Source organism: Alligator mississippiensis, chromosome 3 (genome assembly GCF_030867095.1).
Source record: "Alligator mississippiensis isolate rAllMis1 chromosome 3, rAllMis1, whole genome shotgun sequence".
NCBI classification, from domain to species: domain Eukaryota; kingdom Metazoa; phylum Chordata; order Crocodylia; family Alligatoridae; genus Alligator; species Alligator mississippiensis.
Window position 1 is genome coordinate 153,007,867 of NC_081826.1, and position 20,328 is coordinate 153,028,194.

A 20,328-nucleotide genomic window follows, 5' to 3' on the forward strand; every position below is an offset into this window, starting at 1 on the left:
CTTTGACAGGCCAGAAAGAATGACGTGGCAGGTCAGATGCAGCCTGCGGGCCATATTTTGCCCACACCTACCATAGCCCCTACTGCCACCCCTTTCCACTTCCTGATGGCAGTCCCCATTCTAGTCCCATGCCTAGGCAAACTGCAAGCCATAAAAGAAAAACTGGGTGCAGCGTTCGAACTTCAGGGCAGAACCTCAACTGAGCTCAAGTATGAAACTCCCACCAACTTAGTGGGAGCAGAGCAAAACCACCACCAGGACCTTTGGAAACTTCCACTGCACATTTCTGTCATCTGTGTAGAAGGCAGCTCCCTTCCTAGTCTTCAGGCTTCCAAATGCCCAGCCAACCATTAACTGGCTCTTGCCATGTCATTAGTTGTAACAATACAAATCTCTTTGCTGTGAGTTCAGTAAAGGAAAAAAAGAAAGGATGGGCTGGAAGATTAGAGGTACTGAACAGGGACTCACGTGATCTGGGAGCAATTCCCAGCTCTTTCACTTGCTTCATGTCTGACAATAGTCAAGTCACTTGCTCTCAGATCTCACTTTTCTATCCAGACACTGGGGCAATAATCCTGCCTTGCCCTGCTGTGTACATAACTCTTTGGGGCAGTGTCTGCTCATGACTACATTTGCTTTGTGCCTACTTCACCCCAACCCTGAGTGTGTACAGTGCAGACAAGCCTCATACACCAAGTCATAGTGTTTTCCTATCCATTCTGGATCCCAAATCCTAGATGCTGCAGTCTCGACATGAGAATGGGAGTGAATTCTCCCTCAGTGAGGACAGGAGATGGGAGATTATGCAGAGGGGTGTAGTTTGTGGGACTGGATGTTCACTGGGAATGCCCAGACCTTCAATCCTTTTGAGAGATCTGCTTTGAAGTACCCCTGGGATGCTGGACTGGCTAAGTAGATTCTGGAGCAAAGATTCGGGATGTGACGGAGGTAATCCAGGCCAGGATCAAGCCCACCGATTATTACCCCATGGTCCTAGTCCATGTGGGTACTAATGATGCGACCAGGAGAACCCCCGATCACTTGATGGCGGACTACTGTGCTCTGGGTGGCTTGCTGAAGGAGTTCGGTGCCCAGGTGGTTTTCTCTTCCATCCTACCAGTGACCGGACGAGGAAGACGGCAGGAGAACTGCATCAGAGAGACCAACTGGCGGCTTCGGCAGTGGTGTCTCGAGGCAGGCTTCGGCTTCCTGGACCATGACCCGCACATCACGACGAGGGACATGCTCAGCTGGGATGGGCTTCACCTGTCCCCCAAAGGTAAGCGTGTGTTTTCTTCTAGGTTGGCGGATCTCCTCCGGCGGGCTTTAAACTAGGCTCGTCGGGGGAGGGGAGTATGAGGGCAGGGGAAGCTGTGGACCACCAAACCATGTGGCACCCACAAGGACAGCCCAGCCTGAAGAAGGAGAACATTGGGAACCTGAAAGCCATGCGGAGGCCAGCACAACAGAACAGGTAAGGAACAAGAAGGTAAGAAACAATGGGCCCCATGGGACTGGGAGCAGGGGGGCAGCAAAGGCGCCAGTCGCAGGGCTCAAGTGCCTATATACTAATGCTAGGAGCATGGGGAACAAGCAGGATGAACTAGCGCTCCTGCTTGCACTAAACACCTATGACTTAGTGGGGCTAACAGAGACCTGGTGGGATTCATCCCATGACTGGGCGGTACATATTGAGGGCTATAGATTGTACAGAAAGGACAGGTCGGGGAAGAAAGGGGGGGGGGGTTTGCACTTTATGTCAGTGAGCAATATACATCAACCCTCATCAAGACAGAATCCGAGGCTGAGGAAGTAGAAGGATTGTGGGTTAGGCTACGTGGGGGGCAAGGAGAAAGGGATTTGGTGGTAGGGGTCTGTTACAGACCCCCACGCCAAGGGGAAGAAATAGATGCGGGGCTCCTGAGGCAAATCTCGGAGACCATAAAAGCTAAAGAGGCGGTAGTCATGGGGGACCTAAACTACCTGGACATCTGCTGGGAGACGCAGACAGCAAGGTCCCATCGCTCACGCAGGTTTCTAACTTGTGTACAGGACCTCCACCTGACACAGGAGGTGTATGGTCCCACTAGGGGGAATACCATACTGGATCTGGTATTGGCAACGGGAGATGACATGATAGGGGACCTCCAAATCGGTAGCTATCTGGGAGACAGTGATCACCTTATGATAGAATTCAACATAAGACGGCGAGTGGGTAAGGTAACTAGTAGGGTGAAAGTGCTAGACTTTAGGAAAGCTGATCTCACTGCACTCAGGCGATTAGTCAAGGAAGCACTGCAGAGTAGGAGTTTTGATGGGATGGGTGCCCAAGAAGGGTGGCTGTGCCTAAAGGAAACGATCCTTTGGGCACAAAGCAAGACGATCCCCGAGCGAGGCAAAAGAGGGAAAGGGGCCAGGAGGCTTCCATGGCTGACCAGAGAAATCCAGGGCAGCCTAAGGGCCAAAAGGGGAGCACATAAAAAGTGGAAACAGGGTGAGATCACTAAAGATGAATATACCTCCTCTGCTCGTGCTTGTAAGGAGGCAGTTAGGCGGGCCAAAGCTACCATGGAGCTGAGGATGGCAACCCAAGTAAAGGACAACAAGAAATTGTTTTTTAGATACATAGGGAGTAAAAGGAAGGCCCAGGGAGGAATAGGACCCCTGCTAAATGGGCAGAAGCAATTGGTGACAGATAGAGGGGACAAGGCTGAACTCCTCAACGAGTTCTTTGCCTCAGTGTTCCTAAGCGAGGGGCACGACAAGTCTCTCACTGGGGTTGTAGAGAGGCAGCAGCAAGGCGCCAGACTTCCATGCGTAGATCCTGAGGTGGTGCAGAGTCACTTGGAAGAACTGGATGCCTTTAAGTCGGCAGGCCCAGATGGGCTCCATCCCAGGGTGCTGAAGGCACTGGCCGACGTCATTGCAGAGCCACTGGCGGGAATATTCGAATGCTCGTGGCGCACGGGCCAAGTCCCGGAGGACTGGAAAAGGGCTAACGTGGTCCCCATTTTCAAAAAGGGGAGGAAGGAGGACCCGGGCAACTATAGGCCGGTCAGTCTCACCTCCATCCTTGGTAAAGTATTTGAAAAAATTATCAAGGCTCACATTTGTGAGAGCCCGGCAGGACAAATTATGCTGAGGGGAAACCAGCATGGGTTTGTGGCGGGCAGATCGTGCCTGACCAACCTAGTCTCTTTCTATGACCAGGTTACGAAACGCCTGGACACAGGAGGAGGGGTGGATGTCGTATACCTGGACTTCAGGAAGGCCTTCGATACGGTATCCCACCCCATACTGGTGAACAAATTAAGAGGCTGTGATGTGGATGACTGCACGGTCCGGTGGGTGGCGAATTGGCTAGAGGGTCGCACCCAAAGAGTCGTGGTAGATGGGTTGGTCTCGACCTGGAAGGGTGTGGGCAGCGGGGTCCCGCAGGGTTCGGTCCTTGGACAGATACTCTTTAATGTCTTCATCAGCGACTTGGACGTGGGAGTGAAATGTACTCTGTCCAAGTTTGCAGATGACACAAAGCTATGGGGAGAAGTGGACACGCCGGAGGGCAGGGAACAGCTGCAGGCAGACCTGGATAGGCTGGACAAGTGGGCAGAAAACAACAGGATGCAGTTCAACAAGGAAAAATGCAAAGTGCTGCACCTACAGAGGAAAAATGTCCAGCATACCTATAGCCTGGGGAATGACCTGCTGGGTGGCACGGAGGTGGAAAGGGATCTTGGAGTCCTAGTGGACTCCAAGTTGAACATGAGCCGGCAGTGTGACGAAGCCATCAGAAAAGCCAATGGCACTTTATCATGCATCAGCAGATGCATGACAAATAGGTCCAGGGAGGTGATACTTCCCCTCTATAGGGCGTTGGTCAGACCGCAGTTGGAGTACTGCGTGCAATTCTGGGCGCCACACTTCAAGAAGGATGCGGATAACCTGGAGAGGGTCCAGAGAAGGGCAACTCGTATGGTCAAGGGCCTGCAGACCAAGCCCTACGAGGAGAGACTAGAGAAACTGGACCTTTTCAGCCTCCGCAAGAGAAGGTTGAGGGGCGACCTTGTGGCTGCCTATAAGTTCATCACGGGGGCACAGAAGGGAATTGGTGAGGATTTATTCACCAAGGCGCCCCCGGGGGTTACAAGAAACAATGGCCACAAGCTGGCAGAGAGCAGATTTAGACTGGACATTAGGAAGAACTTCTTCACAGTTCGAGTGGCCAAGGTCTGGAATGGGCTCCCAAGGGAGGTGGTGCTCTCCCCTACCCTGGGGGTCTTCAAGAGGAGGTTAGACGAGTATCTAGCTGGGGTCATTTAGACCCAGCACTCTTTCCTGCTTATGCAGGGGGTCGGACGTGATGATCTATTGAGGTCACTTCCGACCCTAACATCTATGAATCTATGAATCTAAGTAGTGTATCCACCTAGCTGGCACACAGCAGTGAGGTACTGCTGAAAGGGGTACAGACCTGAGGCACCCATGGTTTTTGCAGGGATCAGGAAAAACAGCAATCAGTGGTGGAACAAGGGTGGGTGCTTGGGGGACCATGGTTAAAGCAGAGAGCAGATAATGGCCCTGTCACAGGAGTGGCTGCTTCCAACTCTGGCTCATCAGGAAAACTAAATGGGACCTTCTTAAGTCTTGTGTAGCCCTGATGGAGCAAACTATAAACATGACATAATGAATGGGAGGCAGCCAAAGCTGCAGCATATAGCTAGTTCCTAGATGTTTAGGAGAATGAGGTGGGCCAGTAGGGGGCGCTCCTGTGCCGAGCCACCCACCTCACTGTGCCCAACCAAAAACCAAGCTCTGACTGCCTCCCCTGGGGCACCTCACGTCTGGCCAAATCCCTTCCTGGAGCACACCTGCAAGCCTGGGGTAACCGCTGCCACCACTCAGGGGTCAGGTCGTTATTCGGGCCCTGTGCCACCCAGGCTGCACAGGCCTTGTAGACTTTGAGGGTGCTTGACCCACAGTGAGATCTTGGAGTGCTTCCTTAAGCATGAAGCACAGAAAGTAGCCTCCCTTAATCAGCTGGGCATAAGGAGCATGAAGGAATGCCCAGTCCCTCTCCCAGCAAGTACCACCAAGCTTGTTATAGTGGAGAGCTTTATTGGTTAAAGAGGCTAGGCTTTGGGAAGGGTACACGTTAGAGAAGTATCAAAGAATAACCTAGCTCTCCCTCCCCCCTACTTACTGGCACGGAATCTGGGTCCAGCTCTCTGTGGCGGTGAGTGGGGACTGCCTGAATCACTGAATCTCCTCTGAATCTTTTTCTGAATCAATTCGGAGGCTTTGGATCAATTCAGACCTTTTTATTGGTCTTGGATGTAGGTGTGAAATGTACTCTGTCCAAGTTTGTGGACAATACTAAATTGTGGGGTGAAGTGCACACACCGGAGGGTAGGGAACGATTGCAGGCAGACCTGGACAGGTTGGAAGAGTGGGCATTACACAAGAGGATGCAGTACAACAAGGATAAATTCAGTGTGCTGCACCTAGGGCACAAAAATACCCAGCACACCTACTGGCTAGGAAGTGACCCTCTCAGCAGCAGAGAAGCAGAAAGGGATCTCGGACTCATAGTGGACTCCAAGATGAACATGAGTCATCAGTGTGATGAAATCATCAGCAAAGCTAACTGCACTTTATCATGCATCAGCAGATGCATGATGAATAGAACCAAGGAGGTGATACTTCCCCTCTATGCGGCATTGGTCAGGTTAGAGTACTGCATCCAGTTTTGGGCACTGTACTTCAAGAAGGATGTTGATAGACTGGAGAGGGTCCAGAGGAGGGCCACTCATATGGTTAGGGGCTTCCAGGACAAGTCCTATGAGGAGAGACTAAGGGACCTGTATCTCTTCAGCCTCCGCAAGAGAAGGCTGAGAGGTGACCTTGTGGCTGCCTAAAAATTCATTAGGGAATGCAGCAAGGGATCGGTGATGCTCTGTTCACCAGGGTGCCTCTTGGGGTAACAAGGAACAGTGGTCAGAAACTGACTCAGAGAAGATTTAAGATAGATATCAGGAAAAACTTCTTCATGGTAAGGGTGGCCAAAATTTGGAATGGGCTTCCAAGGGAGGTGGTGCTCTCCCCTACTTTGGGGGTCTTTAAGAGAAGGCTGGATAAGCATCTGGCTGGGGTCATCTGATCCCTGCACGCTTTCCTGCCGAGGTAGGGGATTGAACTTGATGATCTGTTGAGGTCCCTTCTGACCCTACTATCTATGAATCTATGGAAAAGGGCCAATGCAGTCCCAATTTTCAAGAACAGGAGGAAGGAGGATCTGGCTAATTATAAACCAGTTAGTCTCACCCCTATCCTCAGGAAAACCTTTGAAAAAGTTATTAAGTATCACATTTGTGGGAGTCCAGCAGAGAAAGCAGTGCTAAAGGCCAAGCAGCATGGATTCATAACAGGTAGATCCTGCCTGACTAACCTTGTTTCTTTTTATGACCAGGTCACAAAATGCTTAGATGCAGGAATCAAGGTAGATGTCATCCACTTGGATTTTAAGAAGGCCTTCGATACAGTATCTCATTCTATTCTCACAAATAAATTGAGCAACTGTGACATAGATGATTACACAGTCAGGTGGGAGGCAAATTAGCTTAGGGGTTGCACCCAGAGAGTGGTGGTAGATGGGTCTGTATCAACCTGGAAAGATGTGGGCAGTGGAGTCTCACAAGGCTCAGTCCTTGGACTGGTGCTGTTCAATGTCTTCCTCAGTGACTTGGATGAGGGCATGGAAAGCACTCTGTCCGAATTCGTGAATGATACCAAATTATGGGGTAAAGTTAACACACCAGAGGGTAGAGAATGAGTCTAGGTGGATCTGGACAGGTTGGAAAGTGGGCAAAACAGTATAGGATGCAGTTCAATAAGGACAAATGCAAGATGCTGCACCTAGGAAGAAGAAATCACCAGCACGCTTACAGGTTGGGGGAGGACCTTCTTAGTAGCACAGCAGCGGAAAGGGATCTCAGAGTCACTGCTGACTCCAGGATGAACATGAGATGTCAACGTGACGGAGCGATCAGTAAAGCTAACCACACTTTACCATGCATTAGCAGGTGCATGACAAACAGGTCCAGGGAAGTGATACTTCCCCTTTATGCAGCATTGGTCAGGCTGCAGTTGGAGTACTGCATCCAGTTTTGAGGGCCACACTTCAAGAGGGATGTGGACAACCTCAAGAGGGTTCAGAGGCGGGCCACTTGTATGGTTAGGGGCCTGCAGGCAAATCCCTATGAGGAGAGACTGAGGGCCCTGGATCTCTTCAGCCTCCACAAAAGAAGGCTGAGAGGTGAACTTGTGGCCACCTGCAAATTCATTGAGAGGGGGAGAGGGTGGGCAGCAAGGAATAGGAAATGCTCTGTTTACCAGGGCACCCCTTGTAGTAACTAGGAACAATGGCCACAAACTGACGGAGAGCAGATTTAGGTTAGATATTAGGAAGAACTTCTTTACGGTAAGGGTTGCCAGAATCTGGAATGGGCTGACAAGGGAGGTAGCACTCTCCTCTACCTTGGGGGTCTTTAAGAGGAGGCTAGACATGCACCTGGCTGGGGTCATCTAACCCCAGCGCTCTTTTGTTTCCACGGCAGGGGGCTGGACTTGCAGATCTGCTAAGGTCCCTTCCGACCCAAACTTCTATGAATCTATAAGGCATGGCAGGAGAGATGGGGGGGCAGAAGCACCCTAAAGGCAGAGTGAGGCATGGTCGCAGAGCCACCAGGGGGTGTCATGGCTACCCCTGGGACCCCGACTAGTTACATTCAGTATGTGTGGTTCACTTTTTGGGAAGTTAAACAAACTAAATCAACCCTTATTAAAGCCTAGATCATGCAAACTCTCAGGCATGCCACCGGCCTTACATGAACAACTCCAGCAAATTCAACAAGACTACATGTAGTAGATGTTTGCAGAACCAGGGCCAGAGTCCCTCACTGTGCACTCTCAATGCAATGTCTTGGAAGTGCCCATTCCTAGCAGTGGACAAAGCTCACAGGAGCTGGGCTCAACAGAACATACTTTTGACCCAGTAGTATTGACACACTGAATCCCCTCTGCTGCTTACCAGCAGTGGCATATTTCTGTTCTGCAGCAACTGCTATCCTAGGCAAAAAACACTTGTCACCCAACTAGGCAGGACAACTTATACCAGGGGCAGGCAAAATATGGCCCGCAGGCCAAATTCGGCCTGCCAGGCCATTCTATCCGGCCAGCAGGACCCCTAAAAAATTTGGAAAATATTTATCTGCTCCTGACTGCCTGTCAAACACAACAGGAGCCAAGAGCAGCAGGACCCAGGGAGAGCCAGCAGCAGGAGGCAGAGACCAGACCCGCTCCACCCCAGCCATTTCCCTGATAACTGCCCCCACCCTGCTCCAGCACCAGGTGCCTCCCAGCTGCATCACAGGAAAGAGAGCATGGGGCCCCACTGGTATGTGTGTGTGTGTGTGTGCAGGCAGGGGCAGAGAGTGTGTGTGGGGGGGGCGGTGTAGGCAGGGGCAGTGTGTGTGTATGGAGGCAGGGGCAGTGTGTGTGCGCGCGCATAAGCAGGGGCAGAGTGTGTGTATGTGTTCATCCAAAAAGGGGCAGAGTGTGTGTGCCTGTGTGCAGGCAGGGTCAGTGTGTGCAGGTGTGTGTGCAGATGGGAGCAGTGTGTGTGCATGTGTAGGCAGGGGCAGAGTGTGTCTGTGGGTGCAGGCAAGGGCAGTGTGTGTGTGGGTGGGTGTCGGCAGGGGCAGGGTGTGTGGGGGTGGGTGTGTGCAGGCAGTGGTAGAGTGCATGTGTGTGTGGGTGTAGGCAGGGGCAGACTGCATGTGTGTGTGTCTGTGTAGGCAGGGGCAGACAGAGTGTGTGTGTGCTGGCATGGGCAGTGTGTGTGTGTGTGTGTGTGTGTGCAGGCAGTGGTAGAGTGTGTGTGTGTGCAGGCATGGGCAAAGTGTGTTTGTAGGCAGGGGCAGTGTGTATAATGTGTGAAGGCGGAGGCAGAGTGTGTGTGTGTGTCTGCAGACAGGGCAGAGTGTGTTTTGTGTGTGGATATGCAGGGGCAGAGTGTGTGTGTGTTTGCAGGCAGGGGCACAATGTGTGTGTATCTGCAAACAGGGGCAGAGTGTGTTTGTGTGTGTATATGCAGGGGCAGAGTATGTGTGTGTTTGCAGGCAGAGGCAGTGTGTGTGTGTGCTGGCAGGGGAAGAGTGTGCTTGTGTATGTATGTATGCAGGGGGAGGGGGGGTGCAGGCAGGGTCAGAGTGTGTGTTTTTGCAGGCAGGGGCAGAGCGTGTTTGTGTCCAGGAAGGGGCAGAATGTGTGTGCATGTGTGTGCGCATCTGCGTCCGTGTGCGCGCAGGCAGAGGCAGAGTATGTTCGTGTGTGTGTGTGTGTGTGTGTATGCAGAAGCAGGGGGGGTGTGTATGCAGGGGCAGTGTGTGTGTGTGTGTGTGTGTGTGTGTGTGTGTGTGTGTTCGTAAGGTGTCCCACATGCACACCCCACCATACACCCACATGCACCCACATGCTCCCTCACCCCACATACCCACACACCCACAGTCCCCCACAAACCTATACTCGCCCCCCCAGTATACAAGCATAATAGTTAATTTTAAGCTACTGTGCAATCACCTCTATGTACACTACGCAAATGCATGTAAAGCAAGACAAAAATATTTTTTTAAATTAATGTATGTTTTAGATGTTTGCTTTTTAGAACATAATTTGGTATTTTTCTGGTTCCAATTTGGAAAAACCCCTTGCTGAAAGAAATACTTCTGGGGGCAAGGGGAGGGACTTCTGGTGGCAAAGGTCGGGGCTAGGGGGCAGGACTTCTGGTCACCTTGATGATCACCAAGATGACGACCAGGGTGCGGGGCACCTGTGTGGGGGTGGGGATACCCTTGTGGCCCTGGACAGTTTTCCAAAACTCAGTATGCAGCCCTCTGCCTGAAATAATTGCCCGCCCCCGATCTACACCCAGCAAGCTTTTTGAGATTTGGAATTCCTGGGCTCTTAGGAACAGGCCTTAGAGGGTTTGTAAATAAGTCATGCATTTAGGGTCGGATTCTACCACCTTTACACAGGGCAAGGACTCTGGAATGATATCACTGAAAACAATCCTACTGTGAGCACAGCTAGAGGCTACCCCGTGAGTGGGGATGTAACAGACCCAGGCCTTCAGTCTAAGCTGGCCTCTAACTCATCAGAGCAGAAAGCAGCTGGTCCAGGAGCACTGCTTTTTTAAAATCAGAACTCTACACTCCTATTCAATACTTTCCTTGGTTTTGCATGCTGTCCTATTCAGAAAAGCATTCCAGGACATTCTGGGATGCAAGATCATGTGCAAACAGCATGAATGATCCATTTTTTTCTTTTACAGGAGCACCTTATTCAGATAATTAACATTTCCCACTTACCTCAGTCAATGAAATGAGAAAATTAATCAATTCAACAAGAGATGGAAGGAGAGTTTAAGGGCTTTACAAGTAAACAGTGACAGATCCACCCCAATATTATATAATCAAGTTGTGCTGGAACTACACAGATTTCACCATCTACGAGCTGTCAAGTAAAAACTACTTACATCGGGGTCTAGCTCCTCCAACTCATCCTCTAGAGCCCTGAGTTCTTCTTCTGTCAAGGCACCAAGAATCTTGTCCTCATCCAGATCTCGGTACTTTTCTAATTCCTTTCTGTATGACATTGTAAAGAAGTCCTTGAAATATCACTTTCCACAATGAAAGGTGACCTATAATGAAAAAGAAGTATCCCATCATAAAATGCGAGTTCAGATTATTGTAATTTCTGCTATTAACAAACTGAAAACACTTAACAAATGTGTAACAGGGTATAAGGGGTGTACTTGATAGCCGTGTTGGTCTGAGACAAAAAGACATACAAAAAACTAGAACTCTTGGTTCCAAAATGATACCTTTTGTTAGACCAAATGGAAAATAGCAAGAAGACTGTCCTTTTCTGCAAGCTTTCGGGATCAAAGTCCCTTCGTCTCTCTGTGCAAAAATGAAGTTTATTTCCTACCTATGGGGACTTTTTACCATCCTGTACCATCTATACTTTTCCCAGAGCCTGATGAAGGGACTTTGATCCCGAAAGCTTGCATGAAAGGACAATTTTCTTGCCATTTTCTGGTTGGTCTAATAAAAGGTATCATTTTGGAACCAAGAGTTCTAGTTTTTTGTATAAAAGGGTATAAGAAATGCAAAATTCTAAAACTCCTAGTCCAGAGATGATGGCTTGTATTAGACCAACTAAGAAATCACAAAAGAAATATCTTTTCTTGCAAACTTTCAGGCGCACACACCCTTCTTCAGGTTGAGGGAAAATTAAAGATGGTAAAAGTCTCCTTAGGCAGAAAATTAAGTTCATTTTGCACAGAGGAAGCTGAAGATGGATGTATGTTCCCCTGGGTCCAAAATAGTTCCTTTGTGTGATTTGCTCTTTGGTGTGCAGTTAAGGCAGGATTCCTTCCCTGGTGGTGTCAGATAACAGAAAAGCAAGGAGGCATAAACAAAATTTAAAAAAAATTAAATTAAAAAATAAAGGCAGGGAGGTGTAACAATAAAAGCATCATCTCTGAACCAAGAGTTTTAAGAGTTTTGCATTTCTTTTTGTCTCAGGCCAACACGGCTACCACATACATCCCTGTAACAGGGTACAAAGCAACCAGAGCTCAGACACTGAGGTCTAGTGTTCATCCTGCCACAGCTTTACGTTGGGACAGCATTAGGCTTTGCATTAGGATCATCGTTAGGGACTGATATCAGCAGTAACTAAGCAGAAAACTATATAGTAATCAAATTTTGATTTATTCAACGTTTTTCTTGAAGGACAATAAATCATGAGTTTCACCAAAACAATGAGTCAGCATGGATCCAACTCTGGCCCTCTTACAAGCAATGAGTAATACTTTCCTTTGCAAGTCACCCTATTGAAAGTAATGCTCTATACAAGTTTGGCCTGAAAAAGGCAGAAAAAAATCAGGTGTTTGCTGCATTGTTGGACTTACTGTGAATCTTGACAATCACCATGGCCATGAATCTCAGACATGTTTCTCCTTTTCCTTTTAAATTAACATTCTGAATGGGAGACAGAGGTAGCTATCCAGAAGAAGCCATTATTTACTTCTTATTCATATTGGTTTCACATAATAAGGCTGTGTACATACATTAAAATAATCTGAGAGAATTCTCCCAGGTTTGTTCTCCTGGTAGAAAAAAACATACCTAGAGCCACGTATATAGACATTCAAATGCCGAGGTCCTAAAAAGTGGAGAGATTGCAGTTCTGACATTGTGCAGTTGGGTGGAGAGAGGGCTGTGCACATCTCAGCATGCTTTGCAGGTTCCCTTAGTCTGTCTGTCAACAGATGGCAACAGTACATAGGGTAGCCCTGACTGGCTGACCCAAACTGCTCAAGGTCAGCTGTGTTTCCCTGTAGCACAATGTAGAGATTGTGAAGGGGGTGGGAGGGAGGGTGTTCTGTTCCCTGCTCAGAGTCCTGCAGGTAACACACTCAGTATGTACAGACATTTGCTCTCCCAGGAGTGATTTAACCCTGGTTGTTCCCAGGTTATTTTTCTCCTGCAGCTGCTATTTTTACTCTGAGAGAAAAAGCCTGAACATCTGCTCTCTGGGAGAGCAGCAACTCCCCCAGGAGAAACTGGACATCTGTACAAGGACTAAATATCTCCAAATTAGCTCATCGTGTCAGTTAAAGTCATTGAAATGATACATGCCCTCATCATGCAAGCATCTGCATCATTACAAGTCAACTATATAATGTAATTTTAGGTGCCAATATAGGTCCTCAAGGCACCATAGTAGAAACTGACTGACCACATGACTCAAATCAATTATGAGTCTGGATTTTTACCATGCATTCTACAATATAAAACTTCATTGCCAAGTGCAGCAATTGATATATTTACAAGGAAATAATAACAGGTAATATTGAAGGTTCTTTTAAAACCTTTTTTTCAAAGGTAGCCATGATCTAGAACACCACATTTTTCATTTTGAAAGGTCACTTTATTACATAAAGTATTCTATGCACCAAAGTCCTTTCGCACATTTCTTAGGGAAAATAAAAGTCTTCAAACATATCGACCATGACTTTTCCTCTGCTTTCAGGTTCCCAAAAAATATTTTCTTGCCATTGTCTAATGTAATATTTGTATAAAATGAACAGACAAATGTGCATTTTTTAATACTTTCTCCTTTTCAACAAACTGGAAATCTTCCATCTCTCTAAAAGCCCATTTTAGAATTTCTTCACATTTTCCCTTAAGCTTTACAGTTCTGCCCTTGCATCAGACTTCTCCAATTAGGTCTCACCTATAAAGGACAAATCATGCACTTTCAAGATGTTTTACACTGCCAATACATCTTCTGTGAACTAATAAGTCATCTTATATTGATACTTCCTGTATCACAGCTGCCGACTCCAATTAGGAAAATAGTCTTTAGTTCAGTGACAAAAGGACACATTAAAACCTGTAGCATTTGACAGCATGCCCTTAAATTAAAAAGCCGTCAGTTGGTCATACACTTTGCTTCCCATTTTTGTAGTCACAATTCAACTATAACTTCTACTTCCCTTGCTCAAAATCCATGTGCCCCTGGAGTATCATGTGCCTCACAAAGTCCCATTTTTAGCATATGCACAATTTACCAGACATGACAGTTATAGTTCAGGATTGATGCAGGAAGGGCAAACTCCTACCAGGAGTGATTTCTCCTAGAACACTGAACTAAAGCAGGAATATCAAGGTCAGAGATAATGCTACTAGGAAGTAAGAATAAGGAAGCTATAACAATAACTGCATTTCCTGGGCCTGACATTTGGGTATATGGAACAGCTTCAGATTCCAGTACTCCTAAATCTCCATTGTTCCATAAGTAGTATTTACAATGTCAAATAACTGGCACATTGCCACAGCTAAAACATTTCTCCATCCATAATCACATCACTGCTGCCTTACAGCCCCCAGCCCAAACAGGAGGGGACAATACGAGAACATCCTTCCTGGAGGCTCCTTGCTGGTACCTTTATCCCATTCCAACCCTGTAATCTTAACCTTTCAGGTTTACTGCAGTGCTGGTCCTTTTCAGCCCTAGAGGAAGGGACAGGCTTAGGAGTGATTACATGCAATTTCTTTGCATTATAATATTCATATCCGGTGTGGTTGAAGGGGCAGTCATAGGCCAAGCCTTTGGAGGCACTGAGTTAACAGGAGACAAGAACTTTACACATTTCCCAGGATCAGGTTGTATTTTGTATTTCATTCTTACTTTTTTCTTCAACAACTGTGAAAGTAGCTAGAACTGCAGAGTGACAGATGCAACAGCCTGGATGCAGTAAACTGAATAAACTAATCTTACAAATTTATATTCTCCTGGAACAGTTTCAGATTGCCTCATCTTTGAGCATTCACTGCTTTAGCGTGGCAATCTTCATGCCTTTGCTGGTTTGAAATTTAGTATGAAGGTATTCCCTACACTGCAGAGTAGACAGGTCATGAGACAGCAAGATACTCTTCAGCAGCTCTGACTGCTGGGGACAGGTGTGGAGCCCACTGAGGCATGTATGACTCAAGTCTCATGTCAGCAGGAACTAGTGTTGCTACCTCCAAGTCAGAGCTACGTGTAAGGATGCATCTTCCCTAATCCCCTTATATGTGCTAGTATAACAAAAGCAGCGCTGGTGTGCCTTCTATACAGGATAGTCCATGGGCAGTCTGTACACCAAGACAGCAAGTTAACCAGCCCATCCAGAATATGGCAGCATCATGGGAGAGGATGCATGAGTTTCCCACTGAAGAATGCAAGATGCTAAACCATGACATACCAGCATTCCTTGCTAGCAGCAATGGGCTCTTTGTGGGTGTCCAACCTGAGATACTCAAGACAGATCTGGTTTCCAGAAGTGCTCCTTTCAGCATCTCAGTTGGTACATGTAAGCAAGTCACTTATGCAGCTTCCTTAAGGGCAGTCAACTCTGAGTCCAAAGGTTCAAAACCTATGGCACTAGATTTTTCACCCTTATGTTGCCACCAAATGCCTCATTGTTGCACTGCCAGTGGAGCAAATACAGCTGATTCTAGAATGCTCCCAACATGGCTCAGCAGGGTATGCGCCATCTGATGGCTCTCAGCTTCACAATAGACTCTACACCTCATGTTAAGCCCCTATTCAGCATTGTCTTCTGCCTGTGCTGGGCTGTGCCTATGGTCTCTGACAACCTAGCAAGCAGCTTTCACCTTTCTAATCCCTAACTACTTCTTTTTTTTAATCTCCAAAATAATATAAATATGGCAGCTGTTGGTCACATGGGTGCAATACTCTTAAGTGTAATTTTACATGCACAAATATTAGGAAAGTCAGAAGAGGAGACTTTGAGGAGACTGCTGGACATTTTGAAGGGCTCCTGGTTGGACTTTTTGAAGGGTTCTTGGCTGGAGTCTTCTCAGGAGTCTTGGCTGCAGGTTTTCTGGAGTTTTGTCTGCTTTCTTAAAGAAAATATCCAATGAAGTTTGGACAGATGTTCTCCAAGGAGACAGGTGACACAGCGAACTTGTTCACTGGCGTGGCTTGGCATCAGATCAAATGTTGTAAAGTCGAAACTGATGTCAGAAAGTTGAAACGGTGTCAATTTATAAATGTTGTAAGTGCAAAATGTTGTCACTCAAAATGTTGTAAGTTGAGGACTGCCTGTAGTCAACGTAGCGCCACACATGCTCTGTGAGTTCAAGGACCAGACGGTTCCAGAGAAGATGAGCTTCCCACCTATGATGAGGTAATGACCTAGTTTTGAGGTATAAGCATGCCCAATATGTTCTGTGTTGTATAACTTAATTGGTGCCAAATGCCAAGTTAGTAACTTACACCTTTTCCAAGGTGAGCAGTGATGTAATTGGTATTTGGATGATTGATGGATGATTGACAGCACCTCTGTGAGGATGATTGGTCTAAAGTGTGTGATTGACAGAGGTGGTGTGATTGATGGGAACACTGTGGTTGGAGGCCTGGAAGGCCAAAGGCTGGCATAGTCCAGTGTGTGATTGCAACTAGTATATTTGGTGAGAGAGTGGCAGGAGATTGTAACTCCATGGGAGTGTGAGTGAGAACCTGAGAGGCCAAACTCTTCTTCATGTGCTTGCGGGTATGTGTGCAGGGTGAGGATCCAGGGGACTGATGCCTCTGTAGTGCTTATTGAGTAGCAGTATGCCTGGTGAATGCCTGCAGAGTGCCTGGGTTATTGCTGCTGTGAATCTGGGCGAATGTGTGAGAGGTGCTGCTACAGCGATTGTAGGCAGCAAGCATATAAGAAACTGTACATGCTCTCTAGTGCCTTCTCTGGGATAGCACTGTATTGATTTGGTTTCTATTAATATTGATATTGGATACTGCTACTGGTATTGTTATTGATATTGGGGTTTGTTGACTGGTTGTTGTTTACATTGCTGTTGTTTAGATAATATTGTTACCCCTTTATATCGTGTCTGTCGTTTATTGCTAGTTAATTATATTTTGCTAACTAGAGCCAGGCTGCAGGCTTATGGTTAATGAGAGCTGAGGTTCCACCCCTTTCACAGCAAGATCCTTAATTGGGATTAACAACTCTATTTGCATAATTAAGAATATTTCCCATCCAGCACAGGTACCAAGTCATTTACTAAACCACAATATAAAAACCATTAAATGTGGTGGCTCTATTTGGAGTAGCTGCCTAGCTACTCCAGCTCATTCCCCTTAGTCAGAAACAGGACTTATATCTCCTTCACCCAGCTGTACAACCTTTTCCTTTACCTCATTGGAATAAAGGGCAGAGAAGTGGAACATTTTTACCTAAAGGGCACAATATGTTAGAACTGCTGATGATGGCATTTGATGAGTACTGTAGTCCAATATAATGGACCAGATAGGGTCACCAGAGGAGGGCAAGAGTCTGAAACACAGGCCAAATTCAGGGTTAAAAAACAGATAGCATGTTACCAAATACAGGAGAAATCCAGGGCCGAGGTCCAAATCACAAGATGAATCGGTAAGAGGCTGAATTATCAAACGTGACAGAAAATCCAGAAGTTAGAGTCCGTGAACAGAGTCAGGAAACAAGCAGTACTATAGTACTAGTGTCAGCAGGAACTGTTGGCTGCCCTGGAGTCTGCTGCCACAGCTGGAGCTAAATGGAGAAAGCTGTTCTCCCAGCAGTCAATCAGGTGGCCCAGACCATGGCTCGCTGGAGTCATTAGCTAAGTTAGGTCTGTCAGTTGAAGCCTTGGGCGGGTGTGGCCCACTAGGCAATTAGCCCAGACAGGGCTGCCTGGTAGGGCCCCTGACACCCTAAGAAAAAAAAAAGTGAGACTGAAAAGACACAGCCTTTAAAAAAAATAAAAAATAAAAATCTGAAATCAGGATCCAAAAAAGGGAATAAATAATTATGATGCAGAATGGAAGACAAATCAACATCCACATATAATTTGTAATTAATCACATGAAATTCAACAAGGGCAAATGCAAAGTCCTGCATTTGTAAGTGGATAACTGCATATATCGGGGGTTGTCAACTGGGGGGATGTGTACGTCTAGGGCAGGGGTGGGCAATTATTTCAGGCAGAGGGCCGCTTACTGAGTTTTGGCAGGCCATTGAGGGCCGCATACGAGGCAGCCAGGGCCAGATAAATATTAATTTTCTAAATGTTTTAGGGGCCCTGCAGGCCGGACAGAATGGCCTGGCGGGCCACATTCGGCCCGTGGCCTGCATTTTGCCCACCCCTGGTCTAAGAGTACTTGGAAAGGTCATAGGGGGTACACGCCGGTGGGCAGGGATGGAGTGCTGCCACCCACCACACTATACTGCCACCTCCATGGACTGATATGGGGCAGCTAAGGCCCTGAAGCTGAGAGTGGGCAGGTGGAGGCCCAAGAGAGTGAGATGAAAACAGGCTGCAGGCCCACAGAGCTGTAGATAAGACATTAACCTGGAGCTTCTCCCCCAGCTCTTATTTTGATAGGCTAGATAGGCACTTAAGCTATTTTTTCCTTTTTCATCATTAGGCTGCCACCTATCTGAGAGCTGTATCCTAAATTCGTTGTAATTAATGCCATAAGTCATAGCAGGCAAAAGGAAAGGGTAGCATAGAGAGCCAAAGCACCTCAAATACAGTGGCAGCCAGAGGGCACTAGTGCCAGCAGAAGGCCCAGACCTGATGCAACAACCATCTGCCATATTTGCAATCATATTATAGATTCATAGATTCATAGGTGTTAGGGTCGGAAGGGACCTCAATAGATCATCAAGTCCGACCCCCTGCATAAACAGGAAAGAGTGCTGGGTCTAGATGACCCCAGCTAGATACTCGTCTAACCTCCTCTTGAAGACCCCCAGGGTAGGGGAGAGCACCACCTCCCTTGGGAGCCCGTTCCAGACCTTGGCCACTCTAACTGTGAAGAAGTTCTTCCTAATGTCTAGTCTAAATCTGCTCTCTGCTAGCTTGTGGCCATTGTTTCTTGTAACCCCCGGGGGCGCCTTGGTGAATAAATACTCACCTATTCCCTTCTGTGCCCCCGTGATGAACTTATAGGCAGCCACAAGGTCGCCTCTCAACCTTCTCTTGCGGAGGCTGAAAAGGTCCAGTTTCTCTAGTCTCTCCTCGTAGGGCTTGGTCTGCAGGCCCTTGACCATACGAGTTGCCCTTCTCTGGACCCTCTCCAGGTTATCCGCATCCTTCTTGAAGTGTGGCGCCCAGAATTGCACGCAGTACTCCAACTGCGGTCTGACCAACGCCCTATAGAGGGGAAGTATCACCTCCCTGGACCTATTTGTCATGCATCTGCTGATGCACGATAAAGTGCCATTGGCTTTTCTGATGGCTTCGTCACACTGCCGGCTCATGTTCATCTTGGAGTCCACTAGGACTCCAAGATCCCTTTCCACCTCTGTGCCACCCAGCAGGTCATTCCCTAGGCTATAGGTGTGCTGGACATTTTTCCTCCCTAGGTGCAGCACTTTGCATTTCTCCTTGTTGAACTGCATCCTGTTGTTTTCTGCCCACTTGTGCAACCTATCCAGGTCTGCTTGCAGCTGTTCCCTGCCCTTCGGCGTGTCCACTTCTCCCCATAGCTTTGTGTCATCTGCAAACTTGGACAGAGTACATTGCACTCCCTCGTCCAAGTCGCTGATGAAGACATTAAAGAGTATCGGTCCAAGGACCGAACCCTGCGGGACCCCACTGCCCACACCCTTCCAGGTAGAGAACGACCCATCCACCACGACTCTTTAGGTGCGACCCTCTAGCCAATTCGCCACCCACCGGACTGTGCAGTCATCCACATCACAGCCTCTTAACTTGTTCACCAGTATGGGGTGGGATACCGTATCGAAGGCCTTCCTGAAGTCTAAGTATACGACATCCACCCCTCCTCCTGTGTCCAGGCGTTTCGTAACCTGGTCATAGAAAGAGACTAGGTTGGTCAGGCACGATCTGCCCGCCACAAACCCGTGCTGGTTTCCCCTCAGCATAATTTGCCCTGCCGGGCTCTCACAAATGTGAGCCTTGATAATTTTTTCAAAGTCTTTACCAAGGATGGAGGTGAGACTGACCGGCCTATAGTTGCCCGGGTCCTCCTTCCTCCCCTTTTTGAAAATGGGGACCACGTTAGCCCTTTTCCAGTCCTCCGGGACTTGGCCCGTGCGCCACGAGCATTCGAATATTCCCGCCAGTGGCTCTGCAATGATGTCGGCCAGTGCCTTCAGCACCCTCGGATGGAGCCCATCCGGGCCTGCCGACTTAAAGACATCCAGTTCTTCCAAGTGACTCTGCACCACCTCAGGATCTACGTATGGAAGTCTGGCGCCTTGCTGCTGCCTCTCTACAACCCCAGTGAGAGACTTGTCGTGCCCCTCACTTAGGAACACTGAGGCAAAGAACTCGTTGAGGAGTTCAGCCTTGTCCCCCCTATCTGTCACCAATTGTTTCTGCCCATTTAGCAGGGGTCCTATTCCTCCCTGGGCCTTCCTTTTACTCCCAATATATCTATTAGTTCAAGGGTGTCAAAGGTATAGCCCGTGGGCCAGATCCAGCCCACACAGCCCTGTTATCCAGCCTCCAGTGCTGCCCCTGGGTCTGATACTTGACTGTAGTGCCTGAGTGTATTGCCCTATTTGTAAGGTCCAGGATGTGCAGCACCTGCCCTGGCCAGCCTGGGATCTACACCACGTGCAGCACTCAGACTGGCTGGAAAGGGTGCCATGTGTGGTACAGATCCCAGATCAGTGGGAACCAGATCCAGCATGCAGAG

At 48.0% G+C, this 20,328-nt stretch overlaps 1 protein-coding gene across 5 annotated transcripts in view; it reads right to left on the reverse strand.

The window, feature by feature from the left end:
* TMOD1 (tropomodulin 1) overlaps positions 1-20,328 on the reverse strand; it is a 94,136-nt gene that overhangs the window by 54,021 nt on the left and 19,787 nt on the right. For all 5 annotated transcript variants that reach the window (XM_014596158.3, XM_014596162.3, XM_019490701.2 and 2 more), the window contains exon 2: positions 10,592-10,756. In XM_014596158.3, the coding sequence (XP_014451644.1) occupies positions 10,592-10,711 (120 nt within the window). In that variant the 5' untranslated portion in view covers positions 10,712-10,756. The remainder of the gene's footprint in view (positions 1-10,591; positions 10,757-20,328) is intronic.